The sequence below is a fragment of the Rhopalosiphum padi genome, chromosome 2 (genome assembly GCF_020882245.1).
Source record: "Rhopalosiphum padi isolate XX-2018 chromosome 2, ASM2088224v1, whole genome shotgun sequence".
Classification (NCBI taxonomy): Eukaryota; Metazoa; Arthropoda; class Insecta; order Hemiptera; family Aphididae; genus Rhopalosiphum; species Rhopalosiphum padi.
In genome coordinates, this window is record NC_083598.1 from 3,953,689 (window position 1) to 3,973,962 (window position 20,274).

At 26.3% G+C, this 20,274-nt stretch overlaps 1 protein-coding gene across 1 annotated transcript in view; it reads right to left on the reverse strand.

Moving 5' to 3' along the window:
• Positions 1-793: 793 nt before the first annotated feature.
• LOC132922661 (uncharacterized) overlaps positions 794-20,274 on the reverse strand; it is a 37,972-nt gene continuing 18,491 nt past the window's right edge. The window contains exons 11-32 of the mRNA XM_060986289.1: positions 18,874-19,089; positions 18,462-18,629; positions 18,273-18,406; positions 18,039-18,206; positions 17,295-17,451; positions 15,609-15,788; positions 14,467-14,629; positions 12,551-12,609; positions 10,547-10,607; positions 9,599-9,741; positions 6,703-6,873; positions 6,500-6,642; positions 6,278-6,445; positions 5,883-6,030; positions 4,411-4,601; positions 4,058-4,268; positions 3,740-3,955; positions 3,314-3,481; positions 3,115-3,248; positions 2,877-3,044; positions 2,154-2,310; positions 794-1,543 (exon numbers count right to left, since the gene is read on the reverse strand). Coding sequence (XP_060842272.1) covers positions 1,359-1,543; positions 2,154-2,310; positions 2,877-3,044; positions 3,115-3,248; positions 3,314-3,481; positions 3,740-3,955; positions 4,058-4,268; positions 4,411-4,601; positions 5,883-6,030; positions 6,278-6,445; positions 6,500-6,642; positions 6,703-6,873; positions 9,599-9,741; positions 10,547-10,607; positions 12,551-12,609; positions 14,467-14,629; positions 15,609-15,788; positions 17,295-17,451; positions 18,039-18,206; positions 18,273-18,406; positions 18,462-18,629; positions 18,874-19,089 — 3,509 coding nt within the window. The 3' untranslated portion in view covers positions 794-1,358. The remainder of the gene's footprint in view (positions 1,544-2,153; positions 2,311-2,876; positions 3,045-3,114; positions 3,249-3,313; positions 3,482-3,739; positions 3,956-4,057; positions 4,269-4,410; positions 4,602-5,882; positions 6,031-6,277; positions 6,446-6,499; positions 6,643-6,702; positions 6,874-9,598; positions 9,742-10,546; positions 10,608-12,550; positions 12,610-14,466; positions 14,630-15,608; positions 15,789-17,294; positions 17,452-18,038; positions 18,207-18,272; positions 18,407-18,461; positions 18,630-18,873; positions 19,090-20,274) is intronic.

The following is a 20,274-nucleotide window of genomic DNA, read 5'->3' on the forward strand; positions in this document are numbered from 1 at the left end:
CGTCTCCGACTATTTGAACTTTTAAACTTACCAAACTAGGCATTCGTTGACCTATAATAACACTAGGTATTTTATAAAAGTGAATTTTTACGATGATAGTCTTGTTGTTTGATAAAACTCTGTGATCACATACAACTTATCGAAGCTGCACTCGAACTGCAGTTGTCTTGCGATCCACGTGAATTACAATATTATACATCAATAATAATCGAATGTGGCGTGAAACAGCCACGTGTGCTTCGGGCTAGATGCTATATTATTTGCAGTTCAAATAGGAATAGCCAATGGATAGTCTTCACAGAAACAAATATATTTTTATTATTCACTATGCTAGCTTATTGTTTGGAATTGTGTATTAATAAAAGAACTGAGGCTGGGAATTGACGAATTAAAATTAAAAATTAATGTAAAACGTTAACTCGGTTAGGTTTGGTTAGGTTAGGTTTTCAAATTAATTTTTAACTTAATAAGTTACTTTTAATCATGAGTATCAATAATAATGGATATATCATACGTATTCATTAATTTATCATTATTCTTCTGTCGATTATTGTGCCTATGGAATTGTAACTTGTAAGTTAATAAATAGAAAAACTTAAAAAATATCGGGACCGGAAAATTATGGAAAATTCACGTGGAAAAAGCTATGGGACAGGAGTGCTACCGCCCAAGGAAAAATAATAAGAACTGATGACAAGTTGTCTGTAGATTAAAATACAATAAAAAATATCTGGTGACCGAAGACTGAACGTGATTGTGTAGAAAACTTGACGAATAAACTAAACAAAATGAGTGCATTTTCATAAACAATCTTATGTAATTTCGTTTTCGAACGTATATATTATAATAAACGACCTCAGATATAAATAGCATTAAGTTAGCTTGAATATATTATTGTATTACGATACGATTTTTTTAAAAACATAACAAATAAAGAAGCACATACGTCATCGTTAATTACTGTAGATATTTTTTTATATTATCTTAAACACATTATCCAGCAAAAAATATTGTTTTTAAATATTTTGTGACAACTGTTAATAAATATAATAATTATGTTTTCTTATCATCTTATTTTATCAATAACAAATTTATTTAAAACTATGTTTTACTGTTTATTTTGATAACAATCTTAATATAATCCAAAATTTTGTAAAAAAAAATGCGTGTTCATCAGTTTTAATCTTATAGTCTAAATGAATAATTAAAAAATTAAAGTAATTGTATAATGAGATATGTAAAAACTGTATTTGCCATAAAATTGATGTTCGTCGGTAAATCAGTACAACACTACAAAATCATTATTTAATATAATTAAAAGAAATTACTTGTATGTTATTACCATAATCTTATTGGACTTAGCTATGTTTTTGATTCAGTCGACGAATCCATTGAATATGGTGCTTAAAATCTGTAAAAAGCGCGATTGAGTTATTTGAAGATTTTTGCTTAAGACTCAGTACACCGGTTAAATAATAAGACTTTGAGTGTAAAAATGTTAAGCCTGAACCGCTATCTCCCTCGCCCATGTCTTGTCCTGGAACTAAACATATTTTATATATAATACATAAATTAAGCATTTGAATGTTATTGAGCAGATTTATATTGTTTATAACTAACGATGTACAAGCACCACATTATAAGAATATGTGATGTAGCACATATACCATCTAAAATATGGTAGAGATGATTTGAAACATAATTGTTAAATAATAATATATTGTACAACATAACCATTCAATGCCAATTGTGAAAAAAAAAAGTTTGGCTGATAACTTAATGAAATTCAACCATATCTCATAATGGATATTTTATTTAGAATTCAAATTATTTAATTAAGGTCAGCAATAATCTTTAATCAATCACTCATTTTACCAACTCTCCAAACCTTATTACCCTCATCAACGTTATTAATGATTTATTGTTAAGAATATTTTGTAAAGAATGGCAATGAATTATATGAGTTATTTTGTAGTTTCTACGTGTTAGTAATAGTTAATTTACTCAGAAAAAACTATACTTAAATAATTTAATATTTAAAATGTGAATACACCTTAAAATTGCAATGTTTAATACAATTAATCATATAAAGTAAGTTGTGCAAAACAAAAATAAAATGATTTAATTGTAGTGATGATTAAATATTTTATTACCCGACGCAGATCCAGCACAAAACTTATCAAGAGTTACAAATATATGAAATCCATTGGTATACATATTTCGACAAGAATCATGGTCAAGGTATGGTAAAGAAGTCTCTAATAAAACTGGACTTAATGTACCTTTTTCTGTATTTCCCCAGCCAACAATCTGTAAAAGTATTTAAAAGATTTTAAAAACACAATTTTATTATATTATTTTTATAGTTATTATATTATTCTATAATTAACTATACTAATATTTGTTTTGTAGGTGTGAATACTTAAAAATATCAGATTTGATATGCAAATAAAATAAGGTTTAAAGTGGTTTAAGAATTCGATGTAGAGATTATTTTTCAATTTTTTTCTTGGAAATTATCAACATTTATAAATCATAAAGAAAAGTATTTAACGGTTTTTGCTATACAAACAAATTGACAATGGGTAATACTGGAAGGAATAATATAAATTCAATTAAATTTAATAAGTTTATTTCTTATTTAAATTTATATAATTATTTTTAAATTACAAGGAAGTAAAAATATATTGTTAAGCCCTCAATATACAAATAATTGGTTATTAATTATTATTCATTTTTCAAAATTTGTAAAGTTCTGAGGATTAATTCATTTATTAATTTATTCATAAAATATCTTAACACTAATTATATTATATTTTTCATAAATTTTCAAATATCGTATATTATAATCTAGCATTAAAGAACACTAAATTTACCTTTCCTTCTACACCATTTGACACATTGTATTTACCACTCCAATCGATGCAAATAGGTGCAACAACATTACTAAAAGAAACTATGTTCGATAACAACATTACAGCTATATCATAAGCATAGTAATCTTGATTTCCAGTGAAAAGATCATGTAAATAAATAATGTCTACCTATAAAATTAGTTAAATTTATATATAAATACTGTTATAAAATGTCTACTTTAAGATTAATTCTATTTACATTCATTATTCTTGTAAAGTCATTGTCAACTACTGTGAAATTTCTATCATATTTTCCAACGGCAACTTTATATGAATCATCGTTTATTGATATTTTTTTAGACAATATCCCTTTGTACCAAAAACAATGAGCCGCTAAAAAAATATATTTAATTAATATTCATTCTTGTGTAAATACACAATATTATAGTTTTTTTTACCAGTAACGACTAAATTTGCAGAAATTATTGATCCCCCACATATCAAGTCATAATTTGAATTCGCTTTATTTAATCGATATATTCCAACGTTCCAAGGTGCTGTTCCAACATTAGCTTTCTTACCATTGGCTATCAATATTTTTCCATTATTATATACTCTGCCACAATCTAAATTAATATTTGAATATTTTATAAATTATAATAATTAATAAGTTTGTTAAATATATTTATAATATATAATGATGTTAAAAGTTAAATAATATACATAATTTAACTAATCTTATATCTAAATTAGTAATACGATTGTTTGTAGTACGTAATATATAAAATTTAGAAAATAAACAATAGAATTCGTTTATCGATATAGCTTAGTAAAATATAATATATTAATTAAATACATTTGTCTCGTGATAAAAACAAAATTACGTGGATTGCATTTGTATAGTTGATTATTCCACATTCCATCAGACTGACAAATCAATTCAATTGGAGTCTCTTCTTGTCCATTTGGTAATGTATGGGTTGGTTTACATGATGGTACAGCTATTGTTTCGGGAGTCGACGGATTTGAGCAATTAGTAAACTTACCATCAAGAGTACATTTAATATCTAAACTATCGGATAAAAGAGGCGGACACATTTCTAAAAACATGAAAAATTATTATCAAATATAACCAAATACACGGAATTCAATTTTTCAAATAAATAATAATTATAGCACATAAATGACAATACAAAACTTACTAATACACAATTTATCGAAAGTCGAGGACCATTTTCCATTTCCCTGACATACTCTTAAACCTCTGGGGTAAGCTTTATAATATCCAACATCGCAGTTCTCAATTACGGTACGATACTGATTAATTAATGTACCATGAGCTAACATTTCATTTGAACCTTCATCAGAATATATAACTCCTTCAACGTCTGGTAAAATGCAAAAAGGTATATCCTATAAAAATTTTAAACGTTAATAATTGGTATGAAATGATTTTTATTCATTACAAAATATTTTATTTTCGAATCTAAACTAGAAATAAATATAACAATAATATAGCCAAAATGTATAAGTAGCTAGAACCTGATATACGAACATGGTCTAAATTTTTAATATATATGTTTCGAATCCAATCAGTATAGTATTTAATATCTGTAAAATGTACGACTGTTCTATTTTCAATTTCTGTGTCTTCAATGTAAAGTCCTGCTCCAGTTAAAAAATGAGAATTGTTAGAGTGTACAAAGGTTAGTCCTGAGCCGTAATAATATAAATTAACGATTTGTCCTGAAACAAAAATATTTTTTTTTATAATATCATATTAAATATATATTTACAGACTGTTATTGTAAGTAATGGTACCCATTCATTACACAATTAACCAATAAACAGAGCTTTGTCTTAAGAATATTATGCCCCAAGGAAACTGTTTTTTGCCCTTCTTTCCCCCCCAAAGAATGTACTAAAATCTAATATTTAACTATTTTGGTGTAGACAATTTTGCTAATAAATTTAAATTTATAATTCTTTATATAATCTTTTAATGAAAAAAATGTTATCCTACATAATAAACGCATACTGAAAAATTATATAATTTAGTATTGTTTTTTTTATTATTATTATTGCATATTTTTGGTCTTAATTTTATCAACAATATTAATTTGGATATATTTTTAACTTTTACCCACATTGAAGATATGAAAACAGAGTGATAATTTCTTAAAAATTTGTTGCACTTGTTTACTCTTTGTATGCCCTAGCTAGACTACCTCACTACATATAGTATGTTTTTCGTATACGCATTGCATAATTCTTTAGCACGTTGACGAATTGTATGGAATTAATATTGTGTTGTATTATGAGAAAAGGAAAGGTCTAATTTATATATATATATATATATATATATATAAGTTTTGTATAATTCCAATTTACCGAAGCTCCTACTCCCGCTTGGCTTTTTGAGCAACTGTATATATGTTTTCTCCGGATTAATTGAGTAAAATTTTAAGATACTGTTACTTATTGGTCTTACTATAAATAGAGTATTTTTTTAATTCTCATTGATTCATTATGGTGTCTATTGAGAGGATCCTGGAAGTATTTGTATAATAAAATATAAGTATAACTAATGTCTGACACAATAACGTGAATTATTGTATTTTTTCATCGATATTAATTTTTAATAGATGTGCAAATTATATTTGTATACATTTTAATCAAGATCTATACTATAGATTCTATAGAGTATTAATATATAGTTCATGAGGATCTATTTTCTAATTTAAATAGCGTAGTAAAACTTGATTTATTATTATATTCTAAGAAATATACATAAATTATTTAATAATACCACCTATGAATAACTATTTGTTATTTTATTATCCTCATTGATTAACGAACAATTAAAAATGTGATAAGTTATTTCCTAACTTGTGATGGTCATATACAGTGTGATAACCATTTTAAAAATATTTAGTCTTAAATATTTAATTTATAATAAACTTAGGGTAAGTTAATTAAAAAAAATAAAGATTTCAAGGCAACTATTGACAATTAAATATTAAATACCTATTTCAGACATGCCACAAAACGTATCATTAGTCATAGGATATACCATTTTTTTTGATTTATATTTATTTTGACAAGATTTACTGTCGAAATATGATAAAGATGTTTCTGATAAAGAGGATTCTTCCCCATACTTCCAAGTAAGAATCTGTTGAAGTATATAAAATTTGCATTAATAACGATAAAGTATAATATTAACTACTATTATTTATACGTGTTGGCACTGGGTGTAATTTATTAGTTAAAGAAAGTACGACTTGATACAATTTTTAATATTATAAATCATGGAATTTAGCTTAACATAGAAATTTACAAGGGCTAATTACGATAGCTTATACAACTAATTTGAATTACATCACAATTTCAATATTTAATTAATAATACTTTAAACCAACTTGTCCTTTAGTTCCATTTTTTACTTTGTATTTACCACTCCAATCAATACAAACAGGTTTCACATAATCACTAAAAGTAATTCTTTTTGATAACACAACTACAGCTATATTATATTCCAATTGTTTATTTTCATCATGTACATTTTCATGCGCGTATACACTTTCAACCTGTAAAATTTTTTTAACAATATTTCAAACTTTAATATACAATTAATAACTTACATCCATTATTTGAGTAAATTCATTGTCAACTGTTTCGAATTTTGTATGGAAACTTTTCAGGTTTTTTCCAATAGCAACTTTGAACATGTCTTTTATTGATATTTTGGCAGGCAAATAGGATGATTCCCGAATACATGAAGCAACTAAAAATATTATTGAATTAATTTTAATTTCTTAGTAAATACAATGTGTAAAGATTTTACCAGATACGATTTGTTTTGGACCAATAATTGATCCTGCACACACATAAATATAATAGGAACTCCTTATTTCTTTCTTATATATTCCAACAGTCCATGGTGCTCTTCCAATAAGTTTTTTCATATCATTGGTGGTCGATACTGAATTGCTAGTGTTATATACTCGACCGCATTCTAATATTATATTTCGTTATATTTCAGATGATAATAATTAATAAATGTATACAATTTTACAAGTTAAAATATTACCAAATTCAAGATATGTTGAAGGTTTAAAAATGGGCTGCGTACGAGTTGATTCCCTATTGTTGTACATCGATTATCAATAGATTGCACGAGTAAAGAGTTTACGACCGTATAAATAGTTCGACCGTCACACACATCTCGCTCATATGTCCACCGAGACCACGCGCGAATTTACAAAAAAAAAAAAAAAAAATCATTACACGTCGCACGCGAATGCGTGTTGGTCGAACGCTTTATCAAAGATTATCGTCATTATTATTACCTACGTATATATATATATAACATATATGTCATTTATCATGATAATTGATTTTAGATAGTTAGATAGCAGTTTTTATAGTTGAACATAATCTAGAATATTTGGAGTGTTCCAGTATTGTTGCAACCATTATTAGTTCAACATAAATTGTGTCGTTGTGTTTTTTTCGAAGTGTACATTTTTGAATAAATATGGAATTTATATTGAGTGAAAAGTCTAAACCGTAGTAGGTGTTATTTAAAAATCGATAACAATAAGATTATAGAAAGCAACACAGATCATAAGCATGACAAAATTAACGAAAATATTAGTGAGCGGCAAGCGCTGAGCAATTCCTTAAAAAAGGAAAGCTGTTGAAGATGTTTTTGCGAAGCCTTCAATATTAATTCGCAGAGAGTTGAAACACGGAGATATAAAAGTACTTTAACTAATAATGACTTATCTCTAGTACGGCATAATATACATCGAGATCGTTCTACTATTCATCCTTCACTGCCAAAAAGCGCCATGGAGACACATGCAATTTTAGAATCTATGAACTACACAACTATAATGACAATGAACAGTTTATATTTGCTAATAATAGCGGGAGTTCCATTATAGGTTTTTCTACTGAACGTAATTTGAACGTTTTATGTGACGTCACAGACATTTATATGGATGGAACTTTTAATGTCTGCCCTAAGTACTTTACTCAACTTTTTACCATTCACGGATTTAAAGATGACGTATATTATACCATTTGTATTTTTCTTGCTACCCGACAAACAAAAGATCTTTTACGAGCTATAGCGTTCAAATATTTCGTTGATCACTGTAGTTTGCACGGTATGACACTCGCACCTGTTCAAATATTTATAGATTTTGAGATTAGGTTAATATGCTAATGGCCTGAATATTTGGCTGGTACCGAATTGGTTCCCGAGCTCCAACCCCACATCCCGAATTGGTTCCCGTTTGAAAAAGGTATTTTATTAAGTTAAGCCGAATTGGTTCCCGTTTAATTACGCACATTTTCCTTCTCAATTTTAATAGCTTAGGACTGTCAACTTAAAAGTAGGCTTGGTTAAAAATGTGCGTTAATGTGTGTTATAAAAAAAAAGATAGAATATATACAATTTTAAATCGTTGATTTGGAAGTCAACTATAGTCTTATTAATATAATCAGTCATACAATTTTCCAAGTACTTGTTGGTTTTTTGTTGTTTGCTAGTTAGTTTTCTAGTATTATTACTTCGAAATTTTATGTAATTTAATGTTTGAATGCTATTTAAAGTTTCCATAAAATAAAATATATTAGGATGGGCACTTGTAAATTCTTTATTCAGCTTTGAATGGAACGATTCGCAACAATTTGTATTAAATTAAAAATTACCTGTACGCAAACGGGAACCAATTCGGCTCAACTTAATAAAATACCTTTTTCAAACGGGAACCAATTTGGTTACTCCCGAATATTTTACTGATTAGTGAATAAAATATATAATGACCTGGGAATCAACTCGTACGTACCCATTAATGACCCGGGAATCAACTAATACATGAGAAAGGTCTCGGGAATCAACTCACCTATTGCATAAAAATTTACATAAAAAGATTATACCTAATCTAACCTTATTAATTTATTAATTTTTGCTGCATACTAGTTGTACGATTTTTGAGATAATTAAATATAATACTTGATAATATTATAATAGGTCACGCCAATTGTAGGTAAATATATCTGAGTTGCGGCCATTTCGTTAAAATGCCCGTAGTCATAACAGAATTCATATTATGCGATAAACATATTTTTGGATATAATATACACAGAATTTAAGTCTCCTAAAAGATATTTTTATAATCTCTGATATTCCTGATTGAATAGGTAATACAATTAATAGAAACACACACTTTTTACATTTTTACTTAATTTACTATGTTATCAATACAAAATATTAAATAATATCTTTAATAAACGAAATGATTCTAACACAGTGGTTCCCAACTTTATTTATTCTACGCCTCCTTTGTAGATTTTCAAAAATCTCGCGCCTCCCCCCCCACATATAAATTGAAAAAATTATAATCTTTTTGTTTACTTTACATTTGATAAATAAAAATTTTACTTTGTGATGACTGCTTGCGCCTCCCCAGCGATGTGTATACGCCCCACAGGTTGGGAACCGCTGTTCTAACATATGCATTCGTGCTACTAAAAGAGACAAACTTACGCAATTGTAACTCCCTGGACTATATTGTTCATTCTAAATCTTAATTTTTATAGTATAAACAAAATTATTGAAATTTAGTAATAGTTAAGAAAATTAAAAATTAAATATAAAATAGAATATTACGGAATACATTTTAATATTATAATATAATATTAATTGTCATAAAAATATTTGTATATACCTATTTTGCTCGTTCCGTACTCGTATCGATTACACATTTCTTTGCTTTCATCTGAACCATCTGAGCAATCTTTCCGCCCATCACAAACTGACGATCTTACAATACACTGTCCATCGGAACAACTAAAAGTATTTTTTGAAGTCCTGTAATTTATTAATATTATTTAGGTCTATAATTACAAATTACAATTTATTATATAGCTTAAGTTTGCATATGGAACAGCATATTACATAAACAAATAATGTTTTTTTAATAAAATAACAAAAAAATAAACCGAAAATAAAAACAGTATAATTATAAATTATACGATAAGGCGATCTGTGAGGCGCGAGTACTAACTACACGGTATTAATCCGTATATGGCAAAATTGGGCTTCGATAACCTTGTCAGTTTATTTATAGCTTTTAATATTTTTCCGTAATCATTTTAGTAAATAACTAAATGAAACATATATATAATATTGTCAAAATCTAATAATATTTGAACCAGTGGTTCTTAAAATGGCAATTGTGTGAGCGAAATGCTCATAGCGACACTAACAACGAATAATTATCGAATAATAATAGATGCTGCAATTTACACAACAACAATATTAAATAGTTAAGTGGGTTTAATGTAACATAAATAATATGTGCAATTATTGTACATTTGTATATTTCTTGTGTCTTTGAAAATACTTGGTGAACAAAATGTTGATGATTTAATAAGCAACATTATTTTTTACACAATAAAAATAAAATATAATGGATATTAGTTCTTTATAATCACTAAAAGATAAGAAACACACGATTACATTTAATATTAAGTATACCTAATGCATGTATGTAGTGGATGTAAATTGTACGACGAGGCTTGTTATGGACCTTAGAGCTATAGGAACCCAACTATCCATCTTTTCGAAATTTAGAAAAAATGGCTGTTAATTTATACAACAATAAATAACTTACTTTGAGCATCTGGCACCAGCTTGTCGTCTTTCAAGTTTATGGTCACACAAAATTCCAGTTCCTGAAATAATAAATTATAATAAATTAAATGTTTGAAAAGTAAATGCAATAATAATGTTTATTGGATTAATATTATCACACATAAAAATAATCAGAATTAATATTATATAATACTTTTCACATATATTGTTTACTTTGTAAAATATCGCATTATATTATGCATTATCATAAAAAAAAAAAATTCCATACAACACTAAAATATACATTACTATTTGAATAATTAATTCATATATACAAAAAAGGTAACTGAAAATAGTACAATATTAAAATATAGTATTGAAGTTTCTTTGGTAAGTATTTATTAATTAAAATTTAAATGTGATTACTTTTTTTTTTTAGAATTTTTATTTTGAAAGTCGATTTGAGTGCATAATACATCTTACGTATACAACCATTAATAATGCACCTTTAAACCTATAAATAAATAATAATAATTTTTGTGACAAAAGTATATCAGCACTTACGTAGGACCTACATAATCGAAATATATTTCCTTTGTAAATAGAAAAATGGAAAATAGTCACAAGTTCCCTACCAACGATCACTCAATATAAGATTTCTATTAAAATCATATTTAGTGGCAAATAACTACCTTGCATACGCCCCCTAGGCCAATAGACGACACTGAATGCATTTATTTTTCGATTAGTTATACGCCTTATACGTTTATAAAATAAAAATAAACAGTTGTGTTAAATAAATAATATATATTTACTAAAAATTCTAGTTTCTTTTTTAATAATACATTTATATTTTATTGGTGAACCTATATTTTTTTCTAATTTTACTTATGACTGTTATACAAATTATTATGTTCTACAATCTTGATGTTGGTATTATTATTTATTATAAAAAGAACAATGCACTCAATAAAATGTTTTTAAAAAGCATTAAAACATTTATTATGTATTTATTTATTGTATCGTCCCGCAAATCTGTTTTTATACATAATACTACATGCGCATTAAATGCATAATATGTTATGGTGTGCGTTTCGTATATTCATGACTAATAAAAGAACTTCCCTAAGTAGTTAGTTGACATAAGAGAAAAGATGTCGAAAATTTATTACTCCAGGTCTACGATAAGAAGGACGAAGACGCCACACATAGGTAACTTGGCAAAGCACATTAAAATATATTAGTCATCGAGTACTCTGCACCTACACGCCTCATACGTTTATACACTAGACAAAACTAACTTGATAAATTAATTGAATAAACAAACTTAATTGTATACTGCTGATTTAGATCGACGAAAAAAAAAGAACGCTATAATATCATGTAACTATTACTAGTCATATAAGTTCTTATGATCGACTAATGGACAAACAACGGAGATATAATATTATGTAGTGTCTGGTAATAAACATTTAAGTGAGTGAGGTAAATTCATAAATTGTTTTTGTAGTTTACACTCGGTAAACAAAAATAAATTTAGTTTGATAATTCTGATTTAATACACGCGTAACCTGAACGGTTTAACTCACTGTGATTATTTAAAAAGTTAATGTGGTTTTCGTTATATAAAAGACGATACACCAACACCACTGTTTAAAGTCGCACGTATACCTAATTATTATGTACACATATAATTATATAAACGTATTAAAAGGGATTCTTTAGAGTTGATGACTCGACGCGATCACTTTATTGAAAACGACGAAATCGGTAAAATGCTTATACAGTAAAATGTGTGTGTTTCGTGTATTCGTGTTCATCGAAATTATCGGTGTTAACGACAGCTCAGTATAATTACACGAAATATATTACTATTTATGAATCTATACTTATACAAGTACTTTTTGTAATCAGAACTCATAGACACTTATTATAGATATGTAATTTTATTATAGCTTTTAAAGTTTAACATTATAGAATATCATTATAACCCGATATTATTTTTTATTGTTATTATAATATTGTTAATATTGATATCACTTACCAAAAATTAGACATGAATATATCAACCAGAAATGTATCACCGTCATAGTCAATCCAGAACTAAAATTAAGATAACTACATGTTTAATGTCAACAATCAATTTATGTATATTAGTTATAACAAATTAAATACATTTAACACTTATCCAAATTTCGTCGTAAATTAACGAACAAAATATTATAATAAACACTGATAATACCTGGAGAGAATTAATTAATTTTATAAGATAACAAGTATGTAAGAGCCGTTAAAACGAATACAACGTTACAACAACACTGAACACATACTATTGGGTCTTTTAAATTGCTATAATATTATGATGTTAATACGTAGTTGATGCTGATAGTGTAATGAAATTACGACGAATCTCGGAACTCAAAAACATATTTTATAATAAGCGTTAGTACTGAAATATTCAAGGTCTTGTATCACGAATAACATACAATCGAATAAGTTTTACAAACCGGCTTCATACTATCTACATATAAAATATAGTAAGACTCAACTTGTCAACTAGAATACACGTTGAACAGACTACGACTAACAGCACTAATCGACAAAAACTTCACTGAATTCACAACATCAAAGCCGTGGTAAATTTATGACCTCGTATAATGATAACTTCAACTTCTCAGCATATTCGTCAAATTTTCAGAGTCGTTGGGTACTCGACACCTTTTGGTAGAACAAATAAACTATAATTATATATGTCATTTCGATATTACCAATAATAAGAATATGTAATACAGTAGAACCTCATTAATTCGGACCTCATTAGTCCGGACTTCGCTTAATCCGGACAGCCATTTATAATACGTAAATTACGCTAGTTTATGTCATAGATTAAAATAAACGAGAAAACGAATTCTAAAAATATCCTATATGTATTATGTATCATGTATTTTTAGGTTAAATATTGTAAGACATACATATGTATTTATATTTAGTTTGAATAATAAATTAATATCCAATATATTTTTTTTTTAATTTATAATTTAAGATTTTTGGTTATTTTGTTTAATCCGGACTTTCAATAATTCGGACAACCTAGAGCCCCATATAGTCGTGATTAATGAGGTTCTACTGTATATTAAAATAAACGCCGATTAAAACTTATATAATATTTTGGTGCACGCCAGTTCTAACGCGACAACGTACAGTAAGAGGAAATGCGGGTGGTCGTGCTATTTCGCTAACCGGCGGTGACAGACGGAGGTAATAATACAAGCAATACATTTCTAGAAGGCAAAATATTTTAACTAAAAATAAGTCCTTTAAATGGGTTTACAAAAATATAAAATAAATGTGATAAAACATCTAGTATTTTTCACAGTATTGTATCACTTTCAAAAATTATTAATGTTAATAGATCAATATTTGTCGATACAATTTTTTAATCAACATAGATATCTTCATTAGGGTGGCCCTTATATAGTAATATGGTTAAGGAAAGTTAAATATTTTTGATTTCTCACCCTCCCAATTTTTTTATTACCATACGAAAGTTATGCGGGTTAAATTTGGTGATGATTTATAACCGCCTTCAGGTGCCGCAAGCGGGTTGAATATTGATAAACAGGGTAGTTTTAGGATTCTTCCAATTGAATTCAAAATATATTGCATTAGGCATAAAATTGTATGAAATCTAAATTGTATATTTAAATATTGTCTATAAATAATGTTCTTACACAATTTCTGGTAAAACTGATATGTTCTGTGAAAATCAGAATAAAATAAAAATTATTACCTTTTTCTGAAAAAAAACCAAATTTTCAATATATTTTAAGATTCTTCATTAAAACTTCCAAATCACGGATCTATTATTCAAGGATAATACTTTATTAACTTATAATTTTAATTTGGAATAAACATATTGTTTATTATATAAGTGTTATATTTCTATTATTGATATATTACCAATGAGTTCTGAACTGTTGGTTCCCACTTATATTACCTTCAAATGTATTTAGATCTACTACATTATTTAAAGGAAACTGATAATTAGCCATCTCATATATTGCGTTATTTGTTTCATCAATTACTATTTGATCTTTTAAATGATATTGGATTGATCCAGTCGCTACAAAATATTTAACTGATAATTTTAAATATTACTTATTAGTTATTTCAATATTTAAAAATCTAATGTTTTGGTTTATACGCTGTTGAAAATCACGATCACTCACATACACAAGCATGAAGTTATTAATTAGTAAAAAAAAATACAAATAAAAATATTATTCAATATTTTACCCATTTACTCAATATCTTCGATAAAATATTAATTTGGTTTAGATAAGAACTTGTCAATCGTTTGTACTATTGTACTTTAGATTTCAGGGAAGATGTTGCTAAAATATATACATATTATCATATTATCCGGTTCCGGTGATCAAAGACGTACGCGTTCATATAGAACATTTGAATAATCTAAACGAAATCAGTGCATATTCATAAATAGTCTGATGCAATTTCGTTCTCGATCGGTATATATTATAATAATTAATTATTGTACAATCAGATATGAATAATTGTAATACGATAAGTTTTTCTTAGAAATTATAAAAAATAAAGCATGAACATACGTCGTTAAGAGATGTATTTTTTATTTTTTTGAACACGTTATACGACTTTTCAATAAACATTTAATAACCATTGTTAATAAATATAATCATTGTATTTTCTTGTATCCTCATTTTATAACTATCAAATTTACACAAATGTATAAACATACATATTTACAAGAAATCTCACAAATATGTATACGTTTTTACGTTTATTTTAATAACAATCTTAATATAAACCAAAATTTTGTAAAAAAATTTATGTTTCTCAGTTTCAGTTTTATAATTTAAATGTATGATTACAAAATTAAAGTTATTATATAATGAGATATTATATAAAAATAGAATTTGACACAAAAATATTGCATTGATATATTAAAAAAAAAATGTATTATGATTGTCGGCAGAGCATTTTGCTACAAGGTAATTATTGATTATACATATATAATTTAAGGAATTATCTGTATGTGACTTCCAACTCTTATTGTATTTAGCTAAGTCTATTATACAGTCGACGAATCCATAGAATATGGTGCTTAATATCCGTAAAGAGTGCAATTGAGTTATTGGAGGATGATTCTATAAGACTCAATACACCGGTTAAATAATAAGACTTTGAGTGTAAAAATGATAAGCCTGAACCGCTATCTCCTTCATCCAAGTATTGCTCTGAAACTAAAAATATTTTATTAATTATAAGACATAAATTAAGCATTTTAATGTTATTGAGTAGTTTATGTAATCCAGATTTACATTTTTTATAACTGACAATAATTATGTAAAAGCAGCACATTATAAGAGTATGTGATATAGCATATTATATACCTTCCAAAATATGGTAGAGATGATTTGAAACATGATAGTAAAATAATACTACATTATATAACATAACCACTTAATGCAAATAATAAAAAACATAACTGTTAGCTGATAACTCAATGAAATTCATCCATGACTCTTTTTTTATACTAAATTTTGAATTTTAATTATATATTAAAGTCAATAATAATCTTTAATGAATCACTCAATTAATCAACTTCCCAAAAAAATGAACAAGAAATTTTACAAATTATACGACACACAGTTGTAGCGAATACCGTATTCTAAAAAACAACGGTCTGAGATGATTTTATTATGTATGATATTATGGATAGAGCATTATGGCAGATATTAATTTTTTAGTTTTTTTTTGGTATACTGTTATATGAGTTATTTTTAGTTTCTTTGTTTTAGTGAAAATACAATATTATTTTATCCGTTTGGTTTGGTGATTTCACCTTAAACACAATAATTTAGTGTTATTGAATATCGTACAAGTATTCCATTTAACAAAGTTTGTTTTACGATGAATAATAAAGTTGAGACTACATCAATGTAGCGTTGTTCCCTTCATTCACTACTTATTCTAAATTAAAAATAACTATCTTAGTTATACAATAAAAATTATTCACACATAAGTATAAAAATGTTTGTAAGTCAAATTATTTTATAATATATTATATTATATTTTCATTATGTATTTAGGTCTTTTGAGCTAATTATAGAAATTTGGTGTAAAAAACTAGTCGTATAAACTACAATACTTCTGAATAAATATTTTTATGAGAACTTATGTATTAATTTTATGATACATGGATTATCAGCTTTAAAATATTTAGAGTATAGACGTAACAAAATACAATCCCATAAATAATATGATTTGTTAAGCATTAATGATTTGCAAAATATTAAAGCTAAATAGATAATATTCAATAAATGTAAAAAATTGAATTTCAATAAGTTCACTTATAACAGAAATTACAAATACAAAAATACAAAATTAAAGAATTTGTAGAAATATTAAAATAATATGTAGCCAACGTAACTGGCATAGAATTATACCACTTTAATAATTTAGTAAAGAAATGTAAAAATTCGAATTGCCCATGATAAATACCTATTGAATCATGTATATTGTTAAAAAAAGTGAGGTTACTTAATAAATTAAGAGAATTAATATCTTTATAATAATTCATAAATGTAATTATTTTGACTAAATAACTTTTAAAAGTCTTTTTATTTAAAATACGTATACACATTTAACATTTAGTGTTAAATACAAGTGCACCTATAAGTAGAGTTTGCCGTTGAAAAAAAAAGCACAATTATTTCATAATACTGATAATTCAATATTTTTTTTACCCAACGTGGATCCAGCACAAAACTTATCAAGAGTTACAAATATATCAAATCCATTCGTATAAGTATCTCGACAAGAATATTGGTCGAGGTATGGTAAATAAGTTTCTAATAAAAATGAACTTGCTGTACCCATTTCTGTCTTTCCCCAGCCAACAATCTGAAAAAGTATAAAATGGATTTGAAATATACAACTATATTATAATTTATTATTGTTCTATAATTTTATGATATATTATATTAAGCTTCTTTTGTATGTGTGATGTGCGAATCGCGAATGTTTGAAATTTTAATATTCGTTCATATTTGCAATTATAATAAGGCTTAGTAGCTTAGCAATTCGATTAAAAAGATTATTTATTGGTCAATATTGAAAAGAATACTATAAATTCAATACAAATCAAATACAATTTCGGAATTTAAATAATTATTTATAGTATTTCTATACAAGTACTCAAGACGACAACAATTTAATTTAAAAACCGGCAAAAAAGATATATTATATGCGTGAAGTGAGCGCCAATTAAATTCGTTAAAATTACAAGGCAGAAACAGCAAATTTTTGAGCGCAATTTCTAAATAATTGATTATAATTCATTTTTAAAATATTAAAGAGTCCTCACAACTAAATTGTGAAGAAATTAATGGAGGGGGAAACTTTACCAAAGATAACTGGCTACATTCACAATTTGTAAATATTTGCAAAAATTGTATGTTTTTTATATAATTATCAAACAAAAAATTTACCTTTCCTTCAACTCCATTCAATATATTGTATTTACCACTCCAATCGATACAAATAGGCGCAACAACATTACTAAAAGCAACTCTATTCGATAACACAATAACAGCTATATCATTAGCAAAATAACCATGAGCTCCAGAAAAATGTTCATTTAAGTAAATAGTTTCAATCTATAAAAATTGTTATTTAATGTTATACGGATATCATAAGATAAAACTTTAAAATTAAAAATATACATTTATTATTCGAGTAAATTCATTGTCAACTACTGTGAAATTTCTATCATATTTTCCAACAGCAACTTTATATGAACCGTCGTTTATTGATATTTTATTAGATAATATATCTTGGTACCAAAAACAATGAGCAGCTAAAAATTGTATTGAATTAAAATGTATTCCTTTTTTAAATTCTCTAGTCTTTACCCGAAACTACTAAATTTGGAGCAATTATTGATCCTCCACATATCAAGTCATATTTGGAAGTATCTTTATTTAATTGATATATTCCAACATTCCAAGGTGCTGTTCCAGCGACAGCTTTTTTACCATTGGCCATCGATATTTTGCCATTAGTATATACTCTTCCACAATCTAAAATAATATATTTGAATATTTTATAGATTACAATAATAAATAAGTAAATTATACATATTTTGATAAAGCATATTATGTTAATACATTTGTATCACATGGCTAGCCTAATAAAATATACATTCTCTTACGAGTTTTTGTTCATCTTAAATATTAAGATATATAAAATGAAAAATGAAATTTACAGTTTATAGTTATAGCTTAGTATAAAATATATGTATATAAATTAGGTACGTGTAGTTACTTGAATTGCATTTATATAGTTGTTTATTCCACATTCCATTAGACTGACAAATTAATTCAATTTGAGTCTCTTCTTGTCCATTTGGTAATGTATGAGTTGGTTTACATGATGGTAAAGCTATTGTTTCGGGAGTCGATGGATTTGAACAATTAGCAAAGTTACCGTTTAGAGTACATTTAATATCTAAACTCTCTGATAATAGGGGCGGACATCTTTCTAAAATTATGAAAAATTATATTCAAATATAACCAAACATACGGACTTAAATTATTTAAATAAGTGATATTTATAACATGAAAATGACAGTACATTACTTACTAAAACACAATTTATCGGAAGTCAAGGTCCATTTACCGTTTCCCTGACAAACTCTAAAACTACTTGGGTAAGCTTTATGATAGCCAACATCGCAGTTCTCAATAACGGTACGATACTTATTAATTAATGTTCCAGGAGCTAAAATTTTATCCGAACCTTCATAAGAATATATAACTCCGTCGACATCTGGTAAAATACAAAATGGTATATCCTACAAAAACCAATTATGTTTTATTCATTAAAAAATATTTTATTTTTGAATCAAAAATAAACCAAAATATTACAATATAATATAGTTAAATTGTATAAGTAAGTAGAACCTGATATACGAACATGGTCTAAATATTTGGTATACATTTTACGTATCCAATTAACGTGGTACTTAATATCTGTCAAATATACGATTGTATTATTATTGGCTTTATCATTGTTTGTCGCTACTCCGGTTAAAAAATGAGTGTTATTAGAGTGTACAAAAGTGAGGCCTGTGCCGAAATACATCAAATCTTTTCTTTTCTCTGAAACAAAATATAATATCGTGTTCATAAGCTGAACATTAATCAAATACCTGCAAACTTTTGTTGTTAGTAATGGCACTAATAACAAAATAGACCAATGAAGAGAGCTGTATTTTAACAATTGTATTTCCTAAGGGAACATACATTTGCTTCTCCCTCAAAAATAATGTTATTTTTAAAATCTAAATTATAACTTTTTTGGTATGGACAGTTTGTAGATAAACTAAAGTTAATAATCCTTTATAAGCATTTAATAATATTATTTTATACTATAAAAAACACATACATTAAACAAAATATATATTCAGATTATATAATTGTTGTATTACTTGATAAAAAATATAACATTATGCTAAGAAATATTTAAAATATGTTCATTGAAATTATAATATTTATGAATAATCTTATAAGGATAATTTTATTTGAATAACTATGATGATATTTAAATAATATATAGAAATGTATGTTTACATACTGTAATATATATATATAGTACATGAGGTCACATAATTGAGATAACATAGAAAACTTGATTATATTGTAAAATATATAAGGAATTTATTTA